This window comes from Hyla sarda, chromosome 8 (genome assembly GCF_029499605.1).
Source record: "Hyla sarda isolate aHylSar1 chromosome 8, aHylSar1.hap1, whole genome shotgun sequence".
NCBI lineage: Eukaryota > Metazoa > Chordata > Amphibia > Anura > Hylidae > Hyla > Hyla sarda.
Window position 1 is genome coordinate 232439408 of NC_079196.1, and position 27500 is coordinate 232466907.

Genomic DNA, 27500 nt, shown 5'->3' on the forward strand with positions numbered 1-27500 from the left:
CCTACCTTTAAGTCTTCTGAAATAATTTCTCCTAAATCCCTCTCCTCAGATACCGAGGTCAGGGCTGTGTCACATATTCTATATTCTGCCTGAGGGTTTTTATGCACAGGTGCATTATCTTGCACTTATCCACATTAAATTTCAGTTGCCAGAGTTCTGACCATTCTTCTAGCTTGCCTAAATCCTTTTCTATTTGGCGGATCCCTCAGAAACATCAGCATAGGGACAACTTCATGAATGTCCTTGAGTGGCCCAGACAGAGCCTGAACCCAATGGGACATCTATGGAGAGACCCAAAAATGGCTTTCATTTATGGTCCCCGATCCAACCTGCCAGAGCTTAAGAGGATCTACAGAGAAGAACGGCAGAAAATCCCACAATCTAGGTGTGTAAAGCTTGTGGCCTCATCTCCAAGAAGACTGGAGGCTGAAATCAGTGCCTCAAGTCCTGAGGAAAGGTATGAATACTTATGTTACTTCAAAATTGTAGTTTTACATTTTCAATAAATTAGGAAAGATTTCTAAGAAGATTTCTGTTGTCATTTTGTCATGTGTCACTTTTTTGGGAGACAGTTTCAGTTTGATTTATATTTATCCTGTACAACCAAGGTCTGATTCCCATCATAAGTCCTGAAATACAAAACATGATGGACAAGGCAGGAGATGTGCGGCTGTGGAGGGGTAGTAGTATTGACAGCAGTGGCAGTAATAGAAGCAGCAGTACTATATGGAACATGATGGACAAGGCAGGAGATGTGCGGCTGTGGAGGGGTAGTAGTATTGACAGCAGTGGCAGTAATAGACGTAGCAGTACTGTATGGAATATGATGGACAAGGCAGGAGATGTGCGGTTGTGGAGGGGTAATAGTAGTAACAGCAGTGGTAGTAATAGCTGCAGCAGTACTGTATGGAACATGATGGACAAGGCAGGAGATGTGCGGCTGTGGCGGGGTAGTAGTAGTAACAGCAGTGGCAGTAATAGCTGCAGCAGTACTGTATGGAATATGATGGACAAGGCAGGGGAAGTGCGGCTGTGGAGGGTTAGTAGTAGTAACAGCAGTGGTAGTAATAGATGTAGCAGTACTGTATGGAATATGATGGACAAGGCAGGAGATGTGCGGCTGTGGAGGGGTAGTAGTAGTAACAGCAGTGGCAGTAATAGCTGCAGCAGTACTGTATGGAATATGATGGACAAGGCAGGAGATGTGTGGCTGTGGAGAGGTAGTAGTAGTAACAGCAGTGGCAGTAATAGACGTAGCAGTACTGTATGGAATATGATGGACAAGGCAGGAGGTGTGCGGCTGTGGAGGGGTAGTAGTAGTAGTAACAGCAGTGGTAGTAATAGCTGCAGCAGTACTGTATGGAACATGATGGACAAGGCAGGAGATGTGTGGCTGTGGCGGGGTAGTAGTATTGACAGCAGTGGTAGTAATAGCTGCAGCAGTACTGTATGGAACATGATGGACAAGGCAGGAGATTTTCGGCTGTGGAGGGGTAGTAGTAGTAACAGCAGTGGTAGTAATAGCTGCAGCAGTACTGTATGGAATATGATGGACAAGGCAGGAGATGTGCGGCTGTGGAGGGGTAGTAGTATTGACAGCAGTGGTAGTAATAGCTGCAGCAGTGCTGTATGGAACATGATGGACAAGGCAGGAGATGTGCGGCTGTGGAGGGGTAATAGTAGTAACAGCAGTGGTAGTAATAGCTGCAGCAGTACTGTATGGAACATGATGGACAAGGCAGAAGATGTACGGCTGTGGAGGGGTAGTAGTATTGACAGCAGTGGTAGTAATAGCTGCAGCAGTGCTGTATGTAACATGATGGACAAGGCATGAGATGTGTGGCTGTGGAGGGGTAGTAGTATTGACAGCAGTGGTAGTAATAGCTGCAGCAGTACTGTATTGAATATGATGGACAAGGCAGGAGATGTGCGGCTGTGGAGAGGTAGTAGTAGTAACAGCAGTAATAGACGTAGCAGTACTGTATGGAATATGATGGACAAGGCAGGAGATGTGCGGCTGTGGAGGGGTAGTAGTATTGACAGCAGTGGCAGTAATAGCTGCAGCAGTACTGTATGGAACATGATGGACAAGGCAGGAGATGTGCGGCTGTGGAGGGGTAGTAGTAGTAACAGCAGTGGTAGTAATAGCTGCAGCAGTACTATATGGAACATGATGGACAAGGCAGGAGATGTGCGGCTGTGGAGGGGTAGTAGTATTGACAGCAGTGGCAGTAATAGACGTAGCAGTACTGTATGGAATATGATGGACAAGGCAGGAGATGTGCGGTTGTGGAGGGGTAATAGTAGTAACAGCAGTGGTAGTAATAGCTGCAGCAGTACTGTATGGAACATGATGGACAAGGCAGGAGATGTGCGGCTGTGGAGGGGTAGTAGTATTGACAGCAGTGGCAGTAATAGACGTAGCAGTACTGTATGGAATATGATGGACAAGGCAGGAGATGTGCGGTTGTGGAGGGGTAATAGTAGTAACAGCAGTGGTAGTAATAGCTGCAGCAGTACTATATGGAACATGATGGACAAGGCAGGAGATGTGCGGCTGTGGAGGGGTAGTAGTATTGACAGCAGTGGCAGTAATAGACGCAGCAGTACTGTATAGAACATGATGGACAAGGCAGGAGATGTGCGGCTGTGGAGGGGTAGTAGTTTTGACAGCAGTGGCAGTAATAGACGTAGCAGTTGTCACGATGCCGGCTGGCAGGTAGTGGATCCTCTGTGCCAGAGAGGGATTGGCGTGGACCGTGCTAGTGGACCGGTTCTAAGCCACTACTGGTTTTCACCAGAGCCCGCCGCAAAGCGGGATGGTCTTGCTGCGGCGGTAGTGACCAGGTCGTATCCACTAGCAACGGCTCACCTCTCTGGCTGCTGAAGATGCTGAAGATAGGCGCGGTACAATGGAGTAGGCAGAAGCAAGGTCGGACGTAGCAGAAGGTCGGGGGCAGGCGGCAAGGATCGTAGTCAGGGGCAACGGCAGGAGGTCAGGAACACGGACTAGGAACAGACAAGGAATGCTTTCACTAGGCACAAGTGCAACAAGATCCGGCGAGGGAGTGCAAGGGAAGTGAGGTAATATAGGGAAGTGCACAGGTGATTACCAATTAAGCTAATTGGGAAGATTGGGCCAGGCACCATCATTGGTGCACTGGCCCTTTAAATCGCAGAGACCCGGCGCGCGCGCGCCCTAGGGAGCGGGGCCGCGCGCGCCGGGACAGGACCGAGGGAGAGCGAGTCAGGTACGGGGACCGGGGTGCGCATCGCGAGCGGGCGCTACCCGCATCGCGAATCGCACCCCGGCTGAAGGCGGGACCGCAGCGCACCCGGTCAGTGGATCTGACCGGGGCGCTGCAACAACGAAGATGAGGCGAGCGCTCCGGGGAGGAACGGGGACCCGGAGCGCTCGGCGTAACAGTACCCCCCCCCTTGGGTCTCCCCCTCTTCTTGGGGCCAAAGAACCTGAAAAAAAACTCAATTTTTCCGTGAAGAGGTCCGATGCAAATTAGGAGGGGTTCAGTGTGGAAACGTACAAGACAGTCCAATCTTTTATTGTAAAAACAATAGATGTAGAGGGGTCTGGCGAGACTGGTCACAGGAACGTAGAACCTGTTGATGAGAGAGGCCAAAAAAAATTTTCCTGCAGATCCGGAATCCAAGAAGAGCATAGTAGAGAAGGAGAAGGTAGAGGCAGATATCCGCACAGGCACAGTAAGGCGTGGAGAAGCAGAGTTGACATCAAGAACTGTGTCACCTTCGTGCGGAGTCAGCGTGCGTCTTTCCAGGCGGGGAGGACGGATAGGACAATCCTTCAGGAAGTGTTCGGTACCGGCATAGTACAGGCAAAGATTCTCCATGCGGCGTCGTGTCCTCTCTTGAGGTGTCAAGCAAGACCGGTCAACTTGCATAGCCTCCGCGGCGGGAAGCACAGGAACAGATTGCAGAGGACCAGAGGAGAGAGGAGCCGGGGAGAAAAAACGCCTCGTGCGAACAAAGTCCATATCCAGGCGGAGCTCCAGACGCCATCCGGAAGAACGCATGTCAATGCGAGTGGCTAGATGAATGAGTTCATGTAGGTCAGCAGGAGTCTCTCGTGCGGCCAGAACATCTTTAATGTTGCTGGATAGGCCTTTTTTAAAGGTCGCGCAGAGAACCTCACTATTCCAGGACAACTCGTAAGCAAGAGCACGGAACTGAATGGCGTACTCGCCAACGGAAGAAACACCCTGGGCCAGGTTCAGCAGGGCAATCTCGGCTGAAGAAGCTCGGGCAGGTTCCTCAAAGACACTTCGAATTTCCGAGAAGAAGGAGTGTACAGAGGCAGTGACGGGGTCATTGCGGTCCCAGAGCGGTGCGGCCCATGACAGGGCTTTTCCAGACAGAAGGCAGAACACGAAAGCCACCTTAGACCTTTCAGTAGGAAACTGGTCCGACATCATCTCCAAGTGCTGGGAACATTGCGAAAGAAAGCCACGGCAATACTTAGAGTCCCCATTAAATTTGTCCGGCAAAGACAGGCAGAGGCTAGGAGTGGCCACTCGCTGCGGAGGAGGTGCAGGAGCTGGCGGAGGAGATGATTGCTGAAGAAGTTGCGAATGTTGGCGCACCATGGTGGACACTTCCGACAGCTGGTGGGTTAGAAGGGCGACCTGTCGGGCGATATCAGAGGCAACTGGCAGGGGATGTTGGTGCAAAATGGTGGACACTTCCGACAGCTGGTGGGTTAGATGGGCGATCTGTCGGGCGATATCAGAGACAACTGGCAGGGGAACCTCAGCGGGATCCATGGCCGGATCTACTGTCACGATGCCGGCTGGCAGGTAGTGGATCCTCTGTGCCAGAGAGGGATTGGCGTGGACCGTGCTAGTGGACCGGTTCTAAGCCACTACTGGTTTTCACCAGAGCCCGCCGCAAAGCGGGATGGTCTTGCTGCGGCGGTAGTGACCAGGTCGTATCCACTAGCAACGGCTCACCTCTCTGGCTGCTGAAGATGCTGAAGATAGGCGCGGTACAATGGAGTAGGCAGAAGCAAGGTCGGACGTAGCAGAAGGTCGGGGGCAGGCGGCAAGGATCGTAGTCAGGGGCAACGGCAGGAGGTCAGGAACACGGACTAGGAACAGACAAGGAATGCTTTCACTAGGCACAAGTGCAACAAGATCCGGCGAGGGAGTGCAAGGGAAGTGAGGTAATATAGGGAAGTGCACAGGTGATTACCAATTAAGCTAATTGGGAAGATTGGGCCAGGCACCATCATTGGTGCACTGGCCCTTTAAATCGCAGAGACCCGGCGCGCGCGCGCCCTAGGGAGCGGGGCCGCGCGCGCCGGGACAGGACCGAGGGAGAGCGAGTCAGGTACGGGGACCGGGGTGCGCATCGCGAGCGGGCGCTACCCGCATCGCGAATCGCACCCCGGCTGAAGGCGGGACCGCAGCGCACCCGGTCAGTGGATCTGACCGGGGCGCTGCAACAACGAAGATGAGGCGAGCGCTCCGGGGAGGAACGGGGACCCGGAGCGCTCGGCGTAACAGCAGTACTGTATGGAATATGATGGACAAGGCAGGAGATGTGCGGCTGTGGAGGGGTAGTAGTATTGACAGCAGAGGCAGTAATAGACGTAGCAGTACTGTATGGAACATGATGGACAAAGCAGAAGATCAGTGACATGCTCTCACCCTCACAAATTGAATAAAAAAATATATATATAATGGCTTGTGGTTTCTTCCCAAAATACATATTGATATTTTATTTTGGAGGTGTGAAAAATCCCCCCCCCCCCAAAAAAAAAAAAATAACAATTAAGCCAATGCACTAAGTTCCATGAGACCTGGGCCCCCTGGATAGCCTACATATCCTCACCTGATTTCAGAACCCAATACCCAAATGAATAGAGGGGATGGTCGCTGGTTGGAGGTTGGACCGGAGAGGTATGTGCACCACGAGAGGAACTTCCTTCTTTTCTTCCCGTTTAGTCACAGTAGCTATTTATCGCTCCTACACTTCCCATACTCTTTTTTTCTCTTCCCTTCCCCCCTAGTTAACCTTCTTGTTTGCCTTTTTATCTTGGATCTTCCCTCCCTTCTGCCTCCAGTATCCCCTTCCCTCTTTCCTCTTTCCCTACACCCCTTTCCTTCTGTCTTCCCTTTTCCCTCCTCCTCCCCTAACCATGTTAAGTTTCAGATTTATTTTCATCAGACTTGCATTCAGTGCTATCTTGGTCCATGTCACCCATCTACGCATATGAGCTCCATAGAAAGACCAGCTCAGATACTTTCTAAAAGGTTGCTTTAGGCTCCCATTATTGTTTCCGTTAGATTCTTCTCTGCTGTGACGGTCAGATGTCCTGTTTCTTGATTACTACTGATATGGAAGTTCACACTGTTTGCTATTTGATGGCACTGATACCTGTGTCTGCGTTGTGCTTGTACCCTATCTGCCTTTGAGTCTTTTTTGACGCAGGTAATGTTTGTATTTTTCTTGAAAATCCCGAATAAAGATATTATTAAAAAAAAAAAATAATAATAATAATTAATTTAATCAAAATCTACACTTGGACACAGGCTGAATGTTATTGGCCCTGTAGAAACATTTGCCTGTTGCCGAACTATATACATTTTTAGATTTTAGATATATTTTCTGGACACAAGTTGTGTTCTCCATAGTCTTATCATAGATAGAAGGCGTAAATTGTAGAAAATTTGGAGTGTTGCGGTGGCCAAACCCTCTCATGCTAAACCATGTGTTAGAGTAGTTAAGAATAGTAAAAAGTCACACAATTTTTGACAATAATTGCTGATTTTTTTAATGACCTGTGCTAGGTGTTGAGTTTGTTAAAGGGGTAATCCACTGCCCAGTGTTCAGAACATTCAGTTCCAAATGCTGGGAGCGGGCTGCAGGGGTTTGTAACGTCACAGCAACTCCCCTTGTGACCTCACACCATGCCCCCTCAATGCAAGTCTATGGGAGGGGGTGTGACAGCCGCCACGCCCCCTCCCATATACTTGCATTTAGGGGGCTTGGTGTGATGTCACAAGGTGCATGGCCGTGGAATCACAACAGCCTGCTCCCAGCATTCGGAAGTAAATGTTCCGAACGCTGGGCAGTGGAGTACCCCTTTAAAGGTCCCCCACGCATAGAAATCTGAACATTCTGAGAATTTTGGGTCAAAAAAATTTCGTGAAAGAACACGTTGCTTATCTCTAATTGTAGCTTGATGCCCCTGAACATATGGTATATAATTAGGGTTATGTGTCATTTATACAATCCAATCCATCAAGTCTTACCTTGGTTCAGTTTTAACAACTGGAGAAACGCTCTACACACCGACTCATCTTTCTGGAGGATTACATTCACTAAGGCGCGCACTTTGTCTATAGCGTCACTCATCTTCTCCACAGTAAAATATTCTTCCTGAGTGATAATGTCCTGTGAATCCAATTCATCCATCCAGTCATTAAAGTTCTTCTGTAGAACGGCCATGATCTCTTTCCTTGATCTCCGAATGTAACTAGCTGCCTCCTCTGAAGAAGCTGCTCCCGTCGAAACTCTGAAAGTGAAATTGATGAAACAGTTTAGAGATCATAATAGATAAAAGAAGGTGTAGCTCACTCAGTGGGTAAATATACCTGAGGTTAACTGGTGTTACCTTCACCCAAAGGTCTAAATAGTACAGAAAAACGATTTAGTTGATAAATCAACTAGGTACCAGTCCTCAAGGTATATGTAAAAGAAAGTTAGTGGAATGTAAAGAATAAGAATAGATGGAGATCCAGATATAAATTGAAAAAATATTATATATTTATTAAAGGTGATGTTATTCGCTGGTGTCTAGTGTCCCTGCAGGGCCCTTGCATGGGACAAAAGGCGCAGCGTAAAATAATAAAAATGAATTAATAATTCAATAGAGAGAATAAAATAAAATAAAATAGAATAAAACTTGCATCTATAGTTCATCCAATGTTGGCATCAATAATATTCAGTTAACAGTGATCTTAACTGCTCAGTCTCTTATAAGCACGATGTGATGCCGATAGCCAAATACAATGTCAAATAACGGCTTGTTGTAACAGTTGCAGTGTCCAATCTCAATGAATTGTCTCACAGATGTGAAGGATAATGAAAGTCCGGTGCACAGCACCACTCACCACCCTTGCGACCGCTGGAATTGCTGGTATCGGCAGAGGAGCTGTTTCGGTGATGTGGCACGGAGGTGTCAGGCCTCCGGCAGTGAAGGTCTGTATCTCCTGTGTCCGGCAGCGTTATAGGTAGCGCTGGAGTTGTCCTCTCCGCAAGGTCCGCGGCTGGCACGGATAGCACCGGCCTCGTAGGTAAGCCGAAGGTCCTTGGCTGGTGGAATAAAGCGGTACGTTCAAGGTAGCGGTGGGAGTGCGTGCAGCGCGCCCCGTGTAGTTGAGCGCTTGCACACGCACAGAGGGGCAGTGAAGCCACAGTGGTCCCAATACTGGGGGCTTCCAGCAGTTTCAAATAGAGTTCGGTATAGAGCTGGGATATGGAGATGATTATAGATAGATGCAAGTAGAATGCACAATTGTGTATTCTACTTGCATCTATCTATAATCATCTCCATATCCCAGCTCTATACCGGACTCTATTTGAAACTGCTGGAAGACCCCAGTATTGGGACCACTGCGGCTTCACTGCCCCTCTGCGCGTGTGCAAGCGCTCAACTACACGGGGCGCGCTGCACGCACTCCCACCGCTACCTTGAACGTACCGCTTTATTCCACCAGCCAAGGACCTTCGGCTTACCTACGAGGCCGGTGCCATCCGTGCCAGCCGCGGACCTTGCGGAGAGGACAACTCCAGCGCTACCTATAACGCTGCCGGACACAGGAGATACAGACCTTCACTGCCGGAGGCCTGACACCTCCGTGCCACATCACCGAAACAGCTCCTCTGCCGATACCAGCAATACCAGCGGTCACAAGGGTGGTGAGTGGTGCTGTGCACCGGACTTTCGTTATCCTTCACATCTGTGAGACAATTCATTGAGATTGGACACTGCAACTGTTACAACAAGCCGTTATTTGACATTGTATTTGGCTATCGGCATCACATCGTGCTTATAAGAGACTGAGCAGTTAAGATCACTGTTAACTGATTATTATTGATGCCAACATTGGATGAACTATAGATGCAAGTTTTATTCTATTTTATTTTATTCTCTCTATTGAATTATTAATTCATTGATTTTATACATTTTTATTATTTTATGCTGCGCCTTTTGTTCCATGCAAGGGCCCTGCAGGGACACTAGACACCAGCGAATAACATCACCTTTAATAAATATATTATATTTTTTGAATTAATATCTGGATCTCCATCTATTCTTATTATTACATTCCACTAACTTTCTTTTATATATACCTTGAGGACTGGTACCTAGTTGATTTATCAACTAAATTGTTTTTCAGTTTAGAGATCATGTCATATCATTTACTATGCTACTGTATATGCCATTAATACCTCGGCCCTTGATAAAGCCGGTTATGGCCGGCGAAATGTCAGGGGGGTGTCAGTGCATGGTGTTTTAATTGCAGCATATGGATCAGAATAAATACACAAATACATAAGTTGGATGTAAATATAAACATCCTGTGTGGAGGACATCAGTGGCATCCCGGCTGGGAGCCCCAAATCCAACTTAATTATAACTAAGAATACGTGTCATACCAAACTAAATACTGATCCATTTGACTGTGTTCTTAATGCACATGGTATTTTAGTTTTTTCTCACATATTGATTGGTAATTTTAATAAGAACAACAATAAAGAAGAATTTTTTTTACATAGGGTTCCCTAGCTTGGGAAATTAGTCCCAGGAGGGCATAAGCCTGAAAGGAAAATTAATAATTGGTACTGTAACCCTGGGAAATCCCTTATGAGTAAGTTGGATTTATGCTGTTTATGCTGAGCCCAAAAATGTCATGGTAAACTGAATTTTTCTAGTTGTAGAAGAAACCCTAACCCTGTAAAACCAAAATTGTCCCATCCTTATTAAGAACGTGATTGTGTTAAAGTGATTAAAGGAGAACTCTGGAATATTAAAATTGTCCCCATACTGTCGGCAGTAAAAAAATAAGATGTATATACCTTCCTCCGCTCCCCCAGGGCCTCCGGTAACCGTCTCTGGTCTCCGCCGTGATCCTCTTCCTGGTTGCCGGTGGTCGAACGAGTCATACTACGCTCAGTACCTCACCCCTGGTCTCAGAGGTCCAGCGCTGGAAGCGTTTGCAGAGCTACCAGCAGAATCTGACCAGGACTATGATGCCATTAAGGCTGCTCTGCAGAAACGATACGACCTTACCCCTGAGGTGTACTGAACGAAATTCAGGACTTTGCTGAAGAAATCCACCAAGAGTTACACCGCTCTTGTGGGACACCTGACCACAGCATTTGGACAGTGGACCAGAGGAGGAGATTAACTAATTTGAAGGCCTGGCAGATCTAATCATCAAGGAGCAGTTTTTACAGCTGTGTCCAGCAGATGTACAGGAATGGCTGCTGGACCGGGAACCCAAAACAGCACTGGACGCTGGGGAGATGGCAGATTTCCACACAGCCAACTGGGCATCCACAGACTGGATCAGAGGATTTACCAAGGGATGGAGGACCCCTGCACCGCGACCTCCCATCGCCCAGCCTACTGTGCCTTCTTATGCACCAGTTTCTACATCAAGGAGAGTGGGAGCTGATCCCGCTGCTATACCTGGGGATAACCGCAGATGCTGTTTGCAATAAAGTTGGGCACATTAGTTCTACATGCCCGGAGAAAAGGAGGCCTACACCATCTACCGTTGAGGGGCTTCCCTCAGGATTAACACCTTCAGTTTTGTTTGTTTCCCGAGGCAAGGACAGTGCCAATTTGAATAATATGCAACCAGGCACAGTAAACGGTCAGTTAACTGTTGGACTGCGAGACACTGGTGTAGATGTGACTCTTGTGCACCAGAGCTGGTGAGTTCTAAGGATTTTATTCCAGGAATTGAAGGAGTACGACCTGCAGTGCCAATAGCACAGGTGTATTTGGACTGGGGAGTGGGGAAGGGTCTCAGAGATGTTGCGGTTGCTGATAACATTCCTACAAATGTATTACTAGGTACTGACTTAGGTAAATTGTTATCTCAGTATGTGCCAGATAATGATACCTATGACCAACCCCCACCACATAGGAGTCCTGCTATGGGAAGAGCAGAGTGTGTAGATGTACATGGCCTACCCTGTGGGGAGGGGGACCAGAAGAAGCATGTGTACCCGGCTGTGCCAGAGCCAGGGGAGATTGTAGTAGCAGGGTGGTGTGAGATGCCCTGTGAGAATGTGCCAAGGTTGTTTCCCTGGGAGGGAGGAATCAAAGGCGAATGACCAGGGAGTCAGGAGTTTGTCTGGCGCAGAGAGGAACCATCAGACAGCCAGGTAAAATCAATGGATTTATTAGATGCAACGCGTTTCGCTGCGCATGCGCAGCTTCATCAGGCATGACAAAGGGAGGCAGGTAACAGGTATATATATATATATATATATACCTGTTACCTGCCTCCCTTTGTCATGCCTGATGAAGCTGCGCATGCGCAGCGAAACGCGTTGCATCTAATAAATCCATTGATTTTACCTGGCTGTCTGATGGTTCCTCTCTGCGCCAGACAAACTCCTGACTCCCTGGTCATTCGCCTTTGATTTCATACCTATCCAGGAGGGCTGCAGTGGACCTGCCTTCATATCTTTTCTGCTTCTAACCTTGTTGTGTGTGGGCGCACAACCAACTTTGGTAAGCGGCTTGGGAATTACCTTCCCCTACCCCCACCTGCAAGATCTACTGATCCCGCACATGAGGCGCCTTCCTTCCTTTCTCTAGATTTCCCTGGGAGGGAGGGCAGAATGAATATGAGTTTGTGCCTGAACCAGAAATGCCTGAGTTGCCAGCTGGGAATGTGAACGGACCATGTCACTGGGAGGTAGGGCAGAGCGTGTTTGCCCCAGAACCAGAGGTGTGTGCGGTGCCGTTTGAAACCAGAAAGGGGCAGCGCTACTGGGAGATAGGGCAGAATGTGTCTGTGCCAGAATCAGGGATTCCATAGAAGCTATGTGAGAATGTGGGAGGGCCACCTGACGGTAAAGCAGGGCAGATATTGAGAGATTGTCTGTCTGTGTCAGGAACAGCCCAGCCTCAAAATCCAATCGGTATCAGGAAGAGAGTGTGAGTGAGATGGGTGGGCAGAATGTCGCCATGGTCACCCGTCATCATGCTGTAAGGAGTAGGGGACCTGGACCAGGACTGACTCAGCCTGCAGATCCAGAAAGGATGTCTGCAGGGGAGCCTCAGTCCCCCCTACCCTCTTTCTTAATATGCCAGGAGCCTGACTCTGAACTAGAGCCAAGTAGTGACTCTGTTGTACAGAGCCAAGAACTCCTGCAGGTCCAGCAGACAGATCCCACAGTCCTTCATAAGGAGTGGGTATACTGGGACAATGCTCTGTTGAACATCTCATGTGTGTGGTTTCCCAAAGAGATGCTAACTGACCAGGGGCTCCAGCTGAACTTTGATCTGATAAAGAGTCGGTGCTCAGAGGTTCAGGTGGAGCATCTGGTCACCATCCCTGACCGACTCCAAATGAATGGTTTGATTGAAAGGTTTAAGGGGACCTTGAAAGAGATGTGGAAAACATTTGTGGAGTCACAGGGGGAGAACTGGGGGCGATTCCTGTTGCATCTTCCCTTCGCTTTTAGGGAGGGTCCGCAGGAATCCGCTAGCTTCTTCTCCATTGAATTCCTCTATGGGTTTAGAGTGTGTGGCCCCTCGTCTCCGGTTCGAGAGGAGTGGGAAGGAATGTTGGGTGCCCCTTGAAGGTCTGTGGTCAGGTTTGTTTTGAGGTTTGGAAATACAAGCAGACCTTAATGGGGGAGGTGCCAGAGAGTATGAATACCGATCAGTTCTTGCAGAAGCAGTGGTATGGCTGGGATACTCAAGAAAGAACATATTAAGTGGGACAGAGAATGCTGTCATTGAGTGCCACAATGAAAAAAGTGTGTCTTGCAATTGTTTGGGCATTAGGAGAAGTACAGCCCTACCTGTGGTGCCATGTCAAGTGGAAGACTTGGCAAAAGACGCAAGGTAGAGGCATGTGAGCCTCCTCCCAGTGCGTCTCTTATTGGGGGGAGGTGTCATATACAACGGCTAAAATATGTATCCATGTTGCATTGTGATTGCTTGTCATTCATTACTGGTGATATATGTCCTGCAGACCTGGGGGGACTAGGGGCGCTTGCATGGGGGACAAGATCTAATTTTGGATGCCAGACGCCATTTCCTACCAGACCCCATGGAATAGAACTCTGTGACTTTTTGTAAGTAAGGATTCTATGTTTTTCCCATTTATTTTATTTTCTGTCTGGTGAAACTTTGTCTTGTTAATATCTATTTTTACATGTACTGTGAATATTTTGCTTTCATAATATATCATTCATTTATTAAGTACCGCCTTATGTCTGGTAAAATGGACGCACATTGTCCTTGAAGAGAGCTAAGTTATAGTCTTAAATTTACTTACCTGTTCGGCTACATTATAGATTTGGATTAATCTTTTCCTGTGTTAATATAATACTGGGGATAGTAGACTATATTTGGGAATAACAGCATATCCAGATTGGATTGATAGCTTCCTGTCAGCTTGAAACAGGCAGGTGGTGGCAGCGATACTTTTAAATTGGGTGGTGTAAGAGGGATTTGTTTATCATTATTTTCGTTCTAGTGTAGACAAATAGTGATTTTATAGATAACCCTACCACCCGCTTGTCTCGGTTCGTGACAAACTAGGAGCTACTATGGGATGATAATTGAGCTTTACTCTGACAATGTCTGGTTTATTATGCATTTTAGCTATGTTTTGCCTGTTTTAGTATATATTCTGAGTTTTAACCATGGTTATCGGTCTTGTTTGATATATATAGATTTTAGCCTGCTCTGTTTTAGTAATTTTGTCGGTTTTTAGTATTTCTGTATGTTTGTCCTGCATTTGCTTTGTGGTTCCTAGTCTGTGTTCACACTGTGCGTTATATCAGTCCTGTACCCATGTTTACTTGTATTTAGTTTTTCTATTTCCTTATAGTCCAGTACCCTGATCACTCGGTGGAGAGTGCCCGCTAGGTAGGAGCCTATTTGGCTTTGGTACTTGGTATATCCCTCCATGTTTGGAGTGGGGAGTCTAGTGTGTTCATGATTACTGATCCTTAGTATTTTTAGTACATGATCACTGATCTATAGTGTCCTCTGTACATTACCATTGGTCTACAGTGTCCTCTGTACATTACCATTGGTCTGTAGTGTCCTCTGTACATTACCATTGGCCTATAGTGTCCTCTGTACATTACCGTTGGCCTATAGTGTCCTCTGTACATTACCATTGGCCTATAGTGTCCTTTGTACATTACCACTGGTCTATAGTGTCCTCTGTACATTACCATTGGCCTATAGTGTCCTCTGTACATTACCATTGGCCTATAGTGTCCTCTGTACATTACTGTTGGCCTATAGTGTCCTCTGTACATTACCATTGGCCTATAGTGTCCTCTATACATTACCATTGGCCTATAGTGTCCTTTGTACATTACCACTGGTCTATAGTGTCCTCTGTACATTACCATTGGCCTATAGTGTTCTCTGTACATTACCATTGGCCTATAGTGTCCTCTGTACATTACCATTGGCCTATAGTGTCCTCTGTACATTACCATTGGCCTATGGTGTCCTCTGTACATTACCATTGGCCTATAATGTCCTCTGTACTTTAACACTTATCTGTGCCCTCTGAACTTGTGTTTGTGTCTAGTTTGATTTTTGTTTGTGTCCAGTATGAACTGTGCCCTTGATTTCCTGACCTGTTCCCCGACTATTTACAGTTCCGTTTGTGTTGACTTTGACGCTATTGCACTTTAATGCAGGAAGGGACCAGCTCCTATTTGTCATTCACCGCTAGGGTGTCTGGGCAAGTAGGCAGGGAGAGTGTTTTTAGGGACAGCTTAGTGCTCACTTCTCCCTGCCCCCGTTCATAAGAGTGGAATGGAGAAAATGTTACAATAAATAAAGAAGGACTCAGAGAATAGGTAAGAAAGGTGTAGAGAGAAGTGGTGAGGGTCACAGATTACCTTGAATGTCCTTCACTTGTATCATAGTTCTCAGGGTTGTTCTCAGACCTGGAGATATGATTGTCTTCAATAGAAAGGTCATCTGATGGAGGTGTGGGATTCATGAAGAGATCAGTTATATTTTGTTCCTGTACGGTCTGTGATGTTGGATTGATGGGGAAACACATTTTGTCATCCTCAGATACCTGGTGTTGGATATTGATAGTGTTGTCAGTTTTTTGGTCTTTATGAAATAACTTTAGTTCATAGTTTCTCTCCTCCTCTATATGGTTCTTTGGAGATATTATAGTCTTTATAGGTGTTATGTTTCTGTCAGAGGAATCCTGATCTTCTAATTGTTTAGTGTCACTGATTTCTGGAGATACAATAGACTGAGAGATATCTAAGAATCCATGACCAGAAGAATCCATGCTGAGGGAGACTTTAGAATATGGACACTCGGAAAGAGATCTGTCTGTGTTTTCTAAGTAAGACCATTGGATGTTGTCTGAACTGATACTTGTGTCACATTCTTCATCCATGGATTTATTTCCTTGTCCGTTTCCTTCTTCATGTTGATTTAAAGGAGCATAGTGAACTGCATTGACACATTCATGAGTAATGTTAGGCTTAGTGTTTGACTTATGTATCATGAAAGAAGCCTTGTCTCCAATTTTTATTTTATCTTTATGACTCAACATAACATCCGTCTGCACTTGTGAGCCATTCACAAAGGTTTCAGCATTTTTGTTGGGGGTGAGAAAAGCTTCTCCATCTTGTCTGATGTCAATGACACTGTTACGCCTAGCGCTCCGGGTCCCCGCTCCTCCCCGGAGCGCTCACGGCGTCTTTCTCCCTGCAGCGCCCCGGTCAGTCCCGCTGACCGGGAGCGCTGCACTGTCTTGGCCGTTGGGGATGCGATTCGCACAGCGGGACGCGCCCGCTCGCGAATCGCATCCCAGGTCACTTACCCGTCCCGGTCCCCTGCTGTCATGTGCTGGCGCGCGCGGCTCCGCTCTCTAGGGCGCGCGCGCGCCAGCTCTCTGAGACTTAAAGGGCCAGTGCACCAATGATTGGTGCCTGGCCCAATTAGCTTAATTGGTTCCCACCTGTTCCCTGCCTATATCTAGTCTCCTCCCTTGCACTCCCTTGCCGGATCTTGTTGCACTTGTGCCTAGAGAAAGCGTTTTGTGTGTTTACAGCCTGTGTACCAGTACTTCTGCTATCTCCCCTGACTACGAACCTTGCCGCCTGCCCCCGACCTTCTGCTACGTCTGACCTTGCTTCTGCCTACTCCCTTGTACCGCGCCTATCTTCAGCAGCCAGAGAGGTGAGCCGTTGCTAGTGGATACGACCTGGTCACTACCGCCGCAGCAAGACCATCCCGCTTTGCGGCGGGCTCTGGTGAAAACCAGTAGTGGCTTAGAACCGGTCCACTAGCACGGTCCACGCCAATCCCTCTCTGGCACAGAGGATCCACTACCTGCCAGCCGGCATCGTGACAGTAGATCCGGCCATGGATCCCGCTGAGGTTCCCCTGCCAGTTGTCTCTGATATCGCCCGACAGATCGCCCATCTAACCCACCAGCTGTCGGAAGTGTCCACCATTGTGCACCAACATTCGCAACTTCTTCAGCAATCATCTCCTTCGCCAGCTCCTGCACCTCCTCCGCTGCGAGTGGCCACTCCTAGCCTCCACCTGTCCTTGCCGGACAAATTTAATGGGGACTCTAAGTTTTGCCGTGGCTTTCTTTCGCAATGTTCATTGCACCTGGAGATGATGTCGGACCTGTTTCCCACTGAAAGGTCTAAGGTGGCTTTCGTAGTCAGCCTTCTGTCTGGAAAAGCTCTGTCTTGGGCCACACCGCTCTGGGACCGCAATGACCCCGTCACTGCCTCCGTACACTCCTTCTTCTCGGAAATCCGAAGTGTCTTTGAGGAACCTGCCCGAGCCTCTTCTGCTGAGACTGCCCTGCTGAACCTGGTCCAGGGTAATTCTTCCGTTGGCGAGTATGCCGTACAATTCCGTACTCTTGCTTCAGAATTATCCTGGAACAATGAGGCCCTCTGCGCGACCTTCAAAAAAGGCCTATCCAGCAACATTAAAGATGTTCTGGCCGCACGAGAAATGCCTGCTAATCTTCATGAACTTATTCATCTAGCCACTCGCATTGACATGCGTTTTTCTGAGAGGCATCAAGAGCTCCGCCAGGAAAAAGACTTTGATCTCTGGACACCTCTCCCACAGTCTCCACTGCAATCTGCGCCTAGGCCTCCCGCCGAGGAGGCCATGCAAGTGGATCGGTCTCGCCTGACCCTGGAAGAGAGGAATCGCCGTAAGGAAGAGAATCTTTGCCTGTACTGTGCCAGTACTGAACATTTTTTGGTGGATTGCCCAATCCGTCCTCCACGTCTGGGAAACGCACGCCCGCACCCAGCTCTCGTGGGTGTGGCGTCTCTTGATGCTAAGTCGGCTTCTCCACGTCTCACGGTGCCTGTTCGGATTTCTGCTTCAGCCTGCTCTTCTCTCTCAGCCGTGGCCTGCCTGGACTCTGGAGCTTCTGGAAATTTTATTCGGGAGTCCCTAGTGAATAAATTCCGCATTCCGGTGACCCGTCTTGTCAAGCCACTCCACGTTTCCGCGGTCAACGGAGCCAAGTTGGATTGCACCATACGTTTCCGCACGGAGCCCCTTCTTATGAGCATCGGATCTCATCATGAGAGGATTGAACTTTTGGTCCTCCCCAATTGCACCTCGGAAATTCTCCTTGGACTTCCCTGGCTTCAACTTCATTCCCCTACCCTGGATTGGTCCACTGGGGAGATCAGGAGTTGGGGGTCCTCTTGTTCCAAGAACTGTCTAAAACCGGTTCCCAGTACTCCCTGCCGTGACCCTGTGGTTCCTCCTGTATCCGGTCCCCCTAAGGTCATTAAGGACTCTGCCTGCCACAGGAAGTGCCTCTCCCCCCCTCCCAGTCCCATCAGGCAAGCCTCTGTGCCTTCCCATGGCCCCCGTCCTGGTGTCACACTGCCCCGTGCCAGGCCTCGCCCTCTGCCCTCCCTCCCCATTCCCACTCCTGCTGTACTGCCTGCCGTTGAGGAAACCCTCCATTCTTTCCAGGTGTCCTCATTCCAGGGGAGGCAGTTACCGGACAAAGAGAAGGGGAGACCTAAGGGGGGGGGGTACTGTTACGCCTAGCGCTCCGGGTCCCCGCTCCTCCCCGGAGCGCTCACGGCGTCTTTCTCCCTGCAGCGCCCCGGTCAGTCCCGCTGACCGGGAGCGCTGCACTGTCTTGGCCGTTGGGGATGCGATTCGCACAGCGGGACGCGCCCGCTCGCGAATCGCATCCCAGGTCACTTACCCGTCCCGGTCCCCTGCTGTCATGTGCTGGCGCGCGCGGCTCCGCTCTCTAGGGCGCGCGCGCGCCAGCTCTCTGAGACTTAAAGGGCCAGTGCACCAATGATTGGTGCCTGGCCCAATTAGCTTAATTGGTTCCCACCTGTTCCCTGCCTATATCTAGTCTCCTCCCTTGCACTCCCTTGCCGGATCTTGTTGCACTTGTGCCTAGAGAAAGCGTTTTGTGTGTTTACAGCCTGTGTACCAGTACTTCTGCTATCTCCCCTGACTACGAACCTTGCCGCCTGCCCCCGACCTTCTGCTACGTCTGACCTTGCTTCTGCCTACTCCCTTGTACCGCGCCTATCTTCAGCAGCCAGAGAGGTGAGCCGTTGCTAGTGGATACGACCTGGTCACTACCGCCGCAGCAAGACCATCCCGCTTTGCGGCGGGCTCTGGTGAAAACCAGTAGTGGCTTAGAACCGGTCCACTAGCACGGTCCACGCCAATCCCTCTCTGGCACAGAGGATCCACTACCTGCCAGCCGGCATCGTGACAGACACAATGTTCCAATGCAATTCTGGGACCGGTGACCTGGATGTCTTGAGAATCACCAGCCCCGATTTTCGTTTTTTCTCCTAAATGATATAGAAGAAGTTCTTTCTGATTACTTATTCCAGAAGATAAGTTTATGAGATAACATTTCTCTTCATCGACTCTAATTCCAATATTTTCTACGGTAATTCCGAGTCTTTGGAGATGTTTCTGTCGTTCCAGGGCAGATGTTTCGGTCTTCTTCAGCTTTTCCTCCCAAGAGACCTTTAATTCTTGTAGAAGTTTTTCCGATTCCTTTAGTTTTGCCTCCAGTTCTTTCTTATATTTTTCTTCAGTTTGTTGAAGTTGTTCTCTCAGACTTCGTACTTCATCTTTCAGTTCAGCTATGGCCTTTGACTTGATATCTTCATTCACCGTTACTTTGTTCACTATACGTTTGGCACTGTCAGCATATTTCAAGGTGGAGAGAGTCTCCTGATAGTGAACTGATGCTGGGCTTATTGTCGCCAACATCACAGTCTTGCTGTTTCCTCCAAGATTGTTTTTTAGCAGCCAAGTGAGCATTGAGTCTCTGTAATTCACATAAGTGCTCTTCCTTCTACCCTCAGATAGTTCAGCCAATGAATTTATAACCAGACCAAGAGCTGTAAGGGACTTATTAATGTTATTACTCTCTTTCATTCGATCTCCAGTAGCTCCAGATAATGAAGTTCTTTCACTTCCAGACAAATCCACCAGACTGACTTTGCTGAGAAGTTCTTTCATGGCGCCATGTTCATTCTGGAGTGTCTGTGTCACCGTGAGAGTGAATATGGCATGTGACCGGCTGCTGTGCTCGTTCATTTTTGTACTTGCAGTTTTCCGGCATTTGTTTCCTTCATTTATCAGTGATTTTATGTCTTCAGTATTATTGACCACATGATGAGACAAACCTTCCACGTATGGGCCAAAGGATTTGTGTTCTCGGACCTTAAGAGCCTTAAAGTTACTTGTTGGATACAAAAGATCTCGGACTTTCTCGTTGTATAGTTCTAAGTAAGAGGCTTCAACATGAAAACTTTTTAAATGACTTATGTCTCGGCTGAATAAGGCAGAAGAGATTCTTGGCACCAGACCAGGCTGGTCATCTGTCCCCATCATAGAAAAGGTTTTCCCTGATCCTGTTTGACCATAAGCAAAAATGCAAGAGTTAAATCCGGCAAAGATACTGTCAAGCAGATTTTTCCCGAGGGTCTCGAAAATATCTTCTTGGCTTGTATACTTGGCTGGACCTTCATTATGAACAGACCAGAAACAATGGTCAAAGAAGAACTCTTTTTGTGCTGTACTGGTTCCATCATATGTCGGGGATGTGGACTTCAGGACTGTCTGTTTTCCTTCCATGTACACTACACATTCTGCCTTCAGATCAATTTCTCGCTGGTTCATCGGCCGGACCCTTATGGCCACTTTCACGTTGCTGTCCACCATTTTGTTGTGGTTATAACTTAATTAAAGTTCAAAAATTGCATAATTACTCTTCAGTTGTTTTATGTGGAAACCTGTAAAATAAAAATTAAAATCCATATGACATGTCATGGTAAACTGTAAATGACCATTCAACTTGTGCTTCCTATTGATAGAAAACATTATTATAAATTTGGGTCTGCTGGGCATGTGGGCAAACTTGTGCAGAACATCTCCAGTCAGCTCTGTAGATTACTGGAAAATAAACCCAAAAATGAGAGATTATAGAAGATTAACTTGTCCTCACTGATTATCGGGCTGCAGGTTTTTCTGAAGTTTTAGACATTTTGCAGAAAACACATGTGATAATTTCCACTTATTTCTTAATTTCTTTTTGATGCAGAAAACTGACGGAGCTTCGCACAGATCAGTACAGTGACCCCCGACCTACGATGGCCCCGACATACGATCATTTCAACATGCGATGGCCTCTCAGAGGCAGCATCAACATACGATGCTTTTGTATGTCAAGGCCATCACATAAACGGCTATCCGGCAGCGTAGACTGCTTCAGCTGCCGACAGATAGCCGTTTACTGTGCCGGTGTGGTCCGGTCATGATCTCTTACCTGTCCTCGGGGCTCCGGTGCGTCTTTATCAGGATCCCCTGCGCCGTCGGCGCTCTCCATCGTCGTCATCATGTTGCTGCGCATGCCGTCCCATCACGGAGCGGCGTGCGTAACGACGTGATGGAGGCGACGGAGAGCGAGGATGCCGGGGAAGCAGAGGCCTTGCCCGAGCGTCAGGGACACCCCGGGGACGCTGCGACAGCGATGGACGGCGACATCCAGGGCAGCGGTGACGAGCAGTGACGGTCTGGAGCGGCGGGGACAGATGAGTACAACTTCCTATACCGGTTGTCTTCAACCTGCGGACCTCCAGATTTTGCAAAACTACAACACCCAGCATGCCCGGACAGCCGTTGGCTGTCCGGGCATGCTGAGTGCTGTAGTTTTGCAACATCTGGAGGACCGCAGGTTGTAGACCACTGTCCTATACTTGACATTGCACGGATCCCTCAACATACGAGGGTTTCAACAAACGATGGTCCATGTGGAACGGATTAACATCGTATGTTAAGGGATCACTGTATCACAGGTCTACAAAGTAACCACCACTTGTACAGGAACATGAAGCAGTGGCGTAAGTAGCATAAAGGGGGCCTCATAGCAAATATCAATATAGGTTTGCTATTACAAAATCAGATTTTGCCCCATGAACAGAAGGGTTTGGTGTTTATTTCCCTCTGCCCTCCTTTAATTTGCTATCAATGCAGATAAGAGTTCAACTGAGAGATGACTTCTGTACAGTTTCTTACAAATGGAAAGATAAGTACGACCTATCAGGGTGGGGCCCTCTCTCTCTAAGGGCCCCATAGCAGCTGCATGGTCTTCCACTATGATATGTACTACTATCTTATCCTCCAAGATACTGTGCATAGTACTAAAGGATTTCCTACTAATGACCTACTATGGCCAATGTCCTTTCATCCAGCATAATAAAGAGATGTATCATATACTGTAAGTGTTATGGTGGAAAGGTGTAAATTATACAACTGATGACTGATAACATATACAGTCAGGTCCATTAATATTGGGACATGGACACAATTCTAACATTTTTGGCTCCATACACCACCACAATGGATTTAAAATGAAACGAACAAGATGCGGACTGTCAGCTTTAATTTGAGGACACAGTGGTCCCTCAGCATACGATGGGAATCCGCTCCAAATGGACCATCATTTGTTCAAACCATCGTATGTTGAGGGATTCGGGCAATGTAAAGTATAGGACAGTGGTCTACAACCTGCGGACCTCCAGATGTTGCAAAACAACAAAACCCAGCCGTTGGCTGTCCGGGCATGCTGGGAGTTGTAGTTTTGCAACATCTGGAGGTCCACAGGTTGAAGACCGCTCGTCACCGCTGCCCTGGATGTCGCCCTCCATCGCTGTAGCCGCGTGCCTGGGGTGTCCCCATCGCTCCGGAACGTCTCTTCTGTCCAGTATCCTTGCTCTCCGTCGCCGCCATCACATGGTTACGCAAGGCACTCCTATTGGATGACGGGACGGCGTGCGCAGCGACGTGATGACGACGATCGTAAACCGCTATCCGGTGGCAGCTGAAGCAGTCTGCGCTGCAGGATAGCTGTTTATGCGATGGCCCCGACATACAAAAGCATCGTATGTTGATGCTGCCTTCACCATGCGATGGCCTCTGAGAGTGATTGTATGCTGAAATGATCGTATGTCGGGGCCATCGTAGGTCGGGGGGGGTCACTGTATTTACATTCAAATCAGGTGAATGGTGTAGGAATGCAACAGTTTGCATATGTGCCTCCCACTTGTTAAGGGACCAAAAGTAATGGGACAGAATAATAATCATAAATCAAACTTTCACTTTTTAATACTTGGTTGCAAATCCTTTGCAGTCAATTACAGCCTGAGGTCTGAACGCATAGACATCAGCAGACGCTGGTTTCATCCCTGGTGATGCTGAACGCATAGACATCAGCAGACGCTGGTTTCATCCCTGGTGATGCTGAACGCATAGACATCAGCAGACGCTGGTTTCATCCCTGGTGATGCTGAACGCATAGACATCAGCAGACACTGGTTTCATCCCTGGTGATGCTTTGCCGCCTCTACTGACAATGTCTTCAGTTCCTGCTTGTTCTTGGGGCATTTTTCCCTTCAGTTTTGTCTTCAGAAAGTGAAATGCTCTATGGTATTCAGGTCAGGTGACTTGGCCATTACATAACCTTCCACTTCTTTCCCTTAATAAACTCTTTGGTTCTTTTGCTTTGGGTCATTGTCCATCTGCACTGTGAAGCGCCATCCAAGGAGTTCTGAAGAATTTTGCTGAATATGAGCAGATAATATTCCCCAACCACTTCAGAATTCATCCTGCTGCTTTTGTCACATGATGAATAAATCCAAGAGAAGCCATTCCATTGGCACCATACATGCCCACTATGCCATGACACTCCCACCACCATGTTCACTGATGAGGTGTCTGCTTAGGATCCTTCTCCAGACTCTTCTCTTCCCTCTGGTACAAGTTGATCTTGGTCTCATCTGTCCATAGGACGTTGTTCCAGGACTGTGAAGCTTTTTTAGATGTCATTTGGTAAACTCTAATCTGTCCTTGGTGTTTTTGAGGCTCCAATGGTTTCCATCATGTGGTGAAGCCTCTGTATTCCCTCTGGTGAAGTCTTCTCTTGATGACTCTGACACACATCAATCTACCTCTTGGAGAGTGTTCTTCATCTGGACAACTGTTGTGAAGGGGTTTTCTTCACCAGGGAAATAATTCTTCATCCTCCACAGCTGAGCTCACCGATGCGTTCTTTCTTTTTAAGAATGTTTTAAACAGTTGTTTTGGCCATGCCTAATGTTTTGGCTCTCTCTCTGATGGGTTTGTTTTGTCAGCCTAATGATGGCTTGCTTCACTGATAGTAACAGCTCTTTGGATCTCATCTTGAGAGTTGACAGCAACAGATTTCAAATGCAAAAAACACACTCTGGACCTTATAGCTGCTCATTGTAATTGGGATAATGAGGGAATAGCACACACCTGGTCATGGAACAGTTGAGAAGCCAATTGTCCCAATAATTTTGGTCCCTTAGCAAGTGGGAGGCACATATGCAAACTGTTGTAATTCATACACCGTTACCTGATTTGGATGTAAATACCCTCAAATTAAAGCTGACCGTCTGCAGTTAAATCGCAACTTGTTCGTTTCCTTTTAAATCCTTTGTGGTGGTGTATAGAGCCAAAATGTTAGAATTGTGTCCATGTCCCAATATTTATGGACCTGACTGTAGCTCACTATTTGATCAAAATGTGTCCCCCATCCACCTATGCCCAGCAGAGGTGAGTTGGTATCTGAGCGTTAGGCTCAGAATTTGTGCTAGGGTCCCATCCTAAATGAGGCCACCTCCTCGTGGTGGATGGGGGACACGTTTTGATCAAATAGTGCGCTAAGAGCCTCAATTTTTTGACCAATGTGTGCTGCTGCAATCCTCTTTTTTGTATATTCTGTATCTGCCACAGCAGTGTGCACCCGTGTATTAGGTTGTTGTGCTGGCTATATTTTTTTTTGCTTGTTTATATATATATATATACAGTATATACACATTATTGTAAGGGGAAATAAAAAACATACCATATTTTCCGGTGTATAAGACAACATTTTAACCCCGTAAAAAGTTCTGAAAAGTCAGGGTTCCTCTTATTTGCCCAGTGTCATCTTATACGCCGGGTGCTGCTGTCGGGCAGGATGCCCGGGGGCATGCATTATCCATACCCTGGGTGTCCCGGCCGAGATTAACTTCCCCCGTCACATTCGGGACATTCCTGTGTCCCGAAAGATCTTTTCAGGACACAAGGATGTCCCGGTTACATTTCTGCGGCCCCAAGTTAACTTTAAAATGCAGGGGCCGCTGGGAGGTAGGGCACGCAGGGACATCACTGACGTCCCGTGCGTGCGCCCATAGCAACAGCAGAGCGGAGCAGTGAGGACGAGTGGGCATGGTAAGTTACCAGCACATCATCTTTGGTGCAACGACCACCGGTCCTCCGGTCCTGGCACCTATAGGCCATAGCAGTAGATTGTGACCCCGGACCAGGGGAGCAGTGGTTGGAGCACTGAAGTGGGGCAGTCCACAGACATACAGCCTTCAGCCATACACTGTGTATGGCTGAAGACTGTATGTCTGTGCGGTCCACTGCCTACCTAATGTGGGGGAAACTATATTACCTACCTAATGTGGGGGAACTATACTGCCAACCTAATGTGGGGAACTATACTGCCAACCTAATGTGGGGGAACTACAACCTAATGTGGGGTAACTACAATGTGTACTGCCAACCTAATGTGGGGGTAACTATATTGCCAACCTAATGTGGGGGAACTACAACCTGATGTGGGGAAACTATACTGCCAACCTAATGTGGGGGAACTACAACCTAATGTGGGTGAACTACAACCTAATATGGTTAAAATTATACTGCCAACCCAATGTGGGGGAAGTACAACCTGATGTGGGGAAACTATACTGCCAACCTAATGTGGGGGAACTTCAACCTAATGTGGGGGGAACTATGCTGACAACCTAATGTGGGGGAACTATACTGCCAACCTAATGTGGGGGAACTACAACCTAATGTGGGGGGAACTATGCTGACAACCTAATGTGGGGGAACTATGCTGACAACCTAATGTGGGGGGTAACTATGCTGCCTACCTAGAGTGGGGGAACTATGCTGAAAACCTAGTGTGGGGGAACAATGGTAAGGTACCATATCACGGTGAGTATATCCCAAACTCTATATTTTTACTGTAAAAGTTGAGGATCATCTTAAACGCCAAGTCATCTTATATGCCGGAAAATAAGATCCTTTTTTTGCTTCTTTCATTTATAAAAGGGCCTCTGAAAAATAAAAATAAAAAGCTATATGGTTGTTATGGGCGACTGGTAAACTATTCCTCTACATAAGTCTTGATGAATCTCCTGCTTTATCTTTAAATCTGTACCACTACAATGAGACCCATATCTACATCATTTATTTTTATTTTTTACAATATATTTTTTATTATTTTCTGAAGAACATAACAGGTGGCAGAAAGGAGACATAATGAGGAAGTCGTAGCAGCCTCATAAAATTTAAGAACATTCTCATACATATAAGAAATGCATATAAGTAAGAACACATTAACAAGGTGTAAGGAAAAAATAAAATAGTACGATAACTGGTTCTTACATATTACACAATCTAAGAGTATAAGCAACGAACCAAGGTCAGAGGCGCAGATCTCCAAGGTTCCAAAGGATAAAAAAGGGGGGGGGAGGGGAGGAAGGAGGGTATAAGAAGAGAAATGGGTGCAGGTGGAGGGGGGGGATTGGTGGTGTAGTTCCGTAACCCAAAACCACTGTGACCGGGCTTCACAAATCCCAATATCTAAGGAGCGGTTGCTGACCACAACCGCCATATGTCCAAGAAGACGTCATGAGCCCTCATTGTTCTATGGGACATTTCCTCAAACCTACACACCTGGTGGATCTTTGTAGACCATTCTTGGTGGATCTTTTTGTAACCAGTGGAGCGGAATCAAAGCTTTCACTACTGCAACTAACTGAGTAATCAATGAGTGCTTATTTGGTGTGAAACCACCAGATGGCAGACGGAGAAGCACTGCCTCTGGGGTTAACGTGACCTTATTGGGAACAATAGAGTTAATTTTGGAGTTAATTTCATGCCAGTAAGAAGCTATTATAGAGCATGTCCACCAAATGTGCAGGTGAGTCCCCACATGCTGTACGCACCTCCAGCAGAGGTTTGAGTCAGACAAGTTATGGTTAAGTAGAAATTCCGGTGACCTGTACCAGCGGGGTAACACTTTGTAGTGAGACTCTTGGAGTCTAATACATCTTGAGAACCCCTGTGAATTACATAATATCACCCCCGCCTCCTGCTCAGAAAACGTTCTCCCTAATTCCTTTGCCCAGGAGGCCACAAAGTGTGGAGGTGACTGGCTATGTGTGTTTTCAATACATTGAAGACATCTGGACAAGTTGTAGTTTTTGGGGTGCGAACCAGACATTATACCCTGTTCAAATTGAGTGAGATTTCTTAAAGGGAGGAATTTTTGTTTGACGAGCGTGCAGCAATGATCATAGTGTCTAACGTGTAGGAATGAAGGCTTCCAGTGATGCAGCACAAAGCCCAATGTGTCTAGAGCGGGCGCTACTCCATCCCTAAAAAACTGAGCGACTGTGATATTTTTCATCTTGTCCCACATGGGTTGAAAGTCACCTGAGCAGCAACCCACGGCCGCAGGTATGAGGCTTACAGGAAGAAGAGGGGAAATAGGATGGGAAAGAGAGGATGACAGGTCTGCCCAAGTGGACATCACGCCCTGGTAGAGAAGATTATCCGATTCAGGTCTAAATCT

At 47.6% G+C, this 27500-nt stretch overlaps 1 protein-coding gene across 1 annotated transcript in view; it reads right to left on the bottom strand.

Moving 5' to 3' along the window:
- LOC130284225 (interferon-induced very large GTPase 1-like) overlaps positions 1–27500 on the bottom strand; it is a 63805-nt gene that overhangs the window by 33172 nt on the left and 3133 nt on the right. The window contains 3 exon segments of the mRNA XM_056534363.1: positions 7290–7552; positions 15166–15940; positions 19045–20577. Coding sequence (XP_056390338.1) covers positions 7290–7552; positions 15166–15940; positions 19045–20506 — 2500 coding nt within the window. The 5' untranslated portion in view covers positions 20507–20577.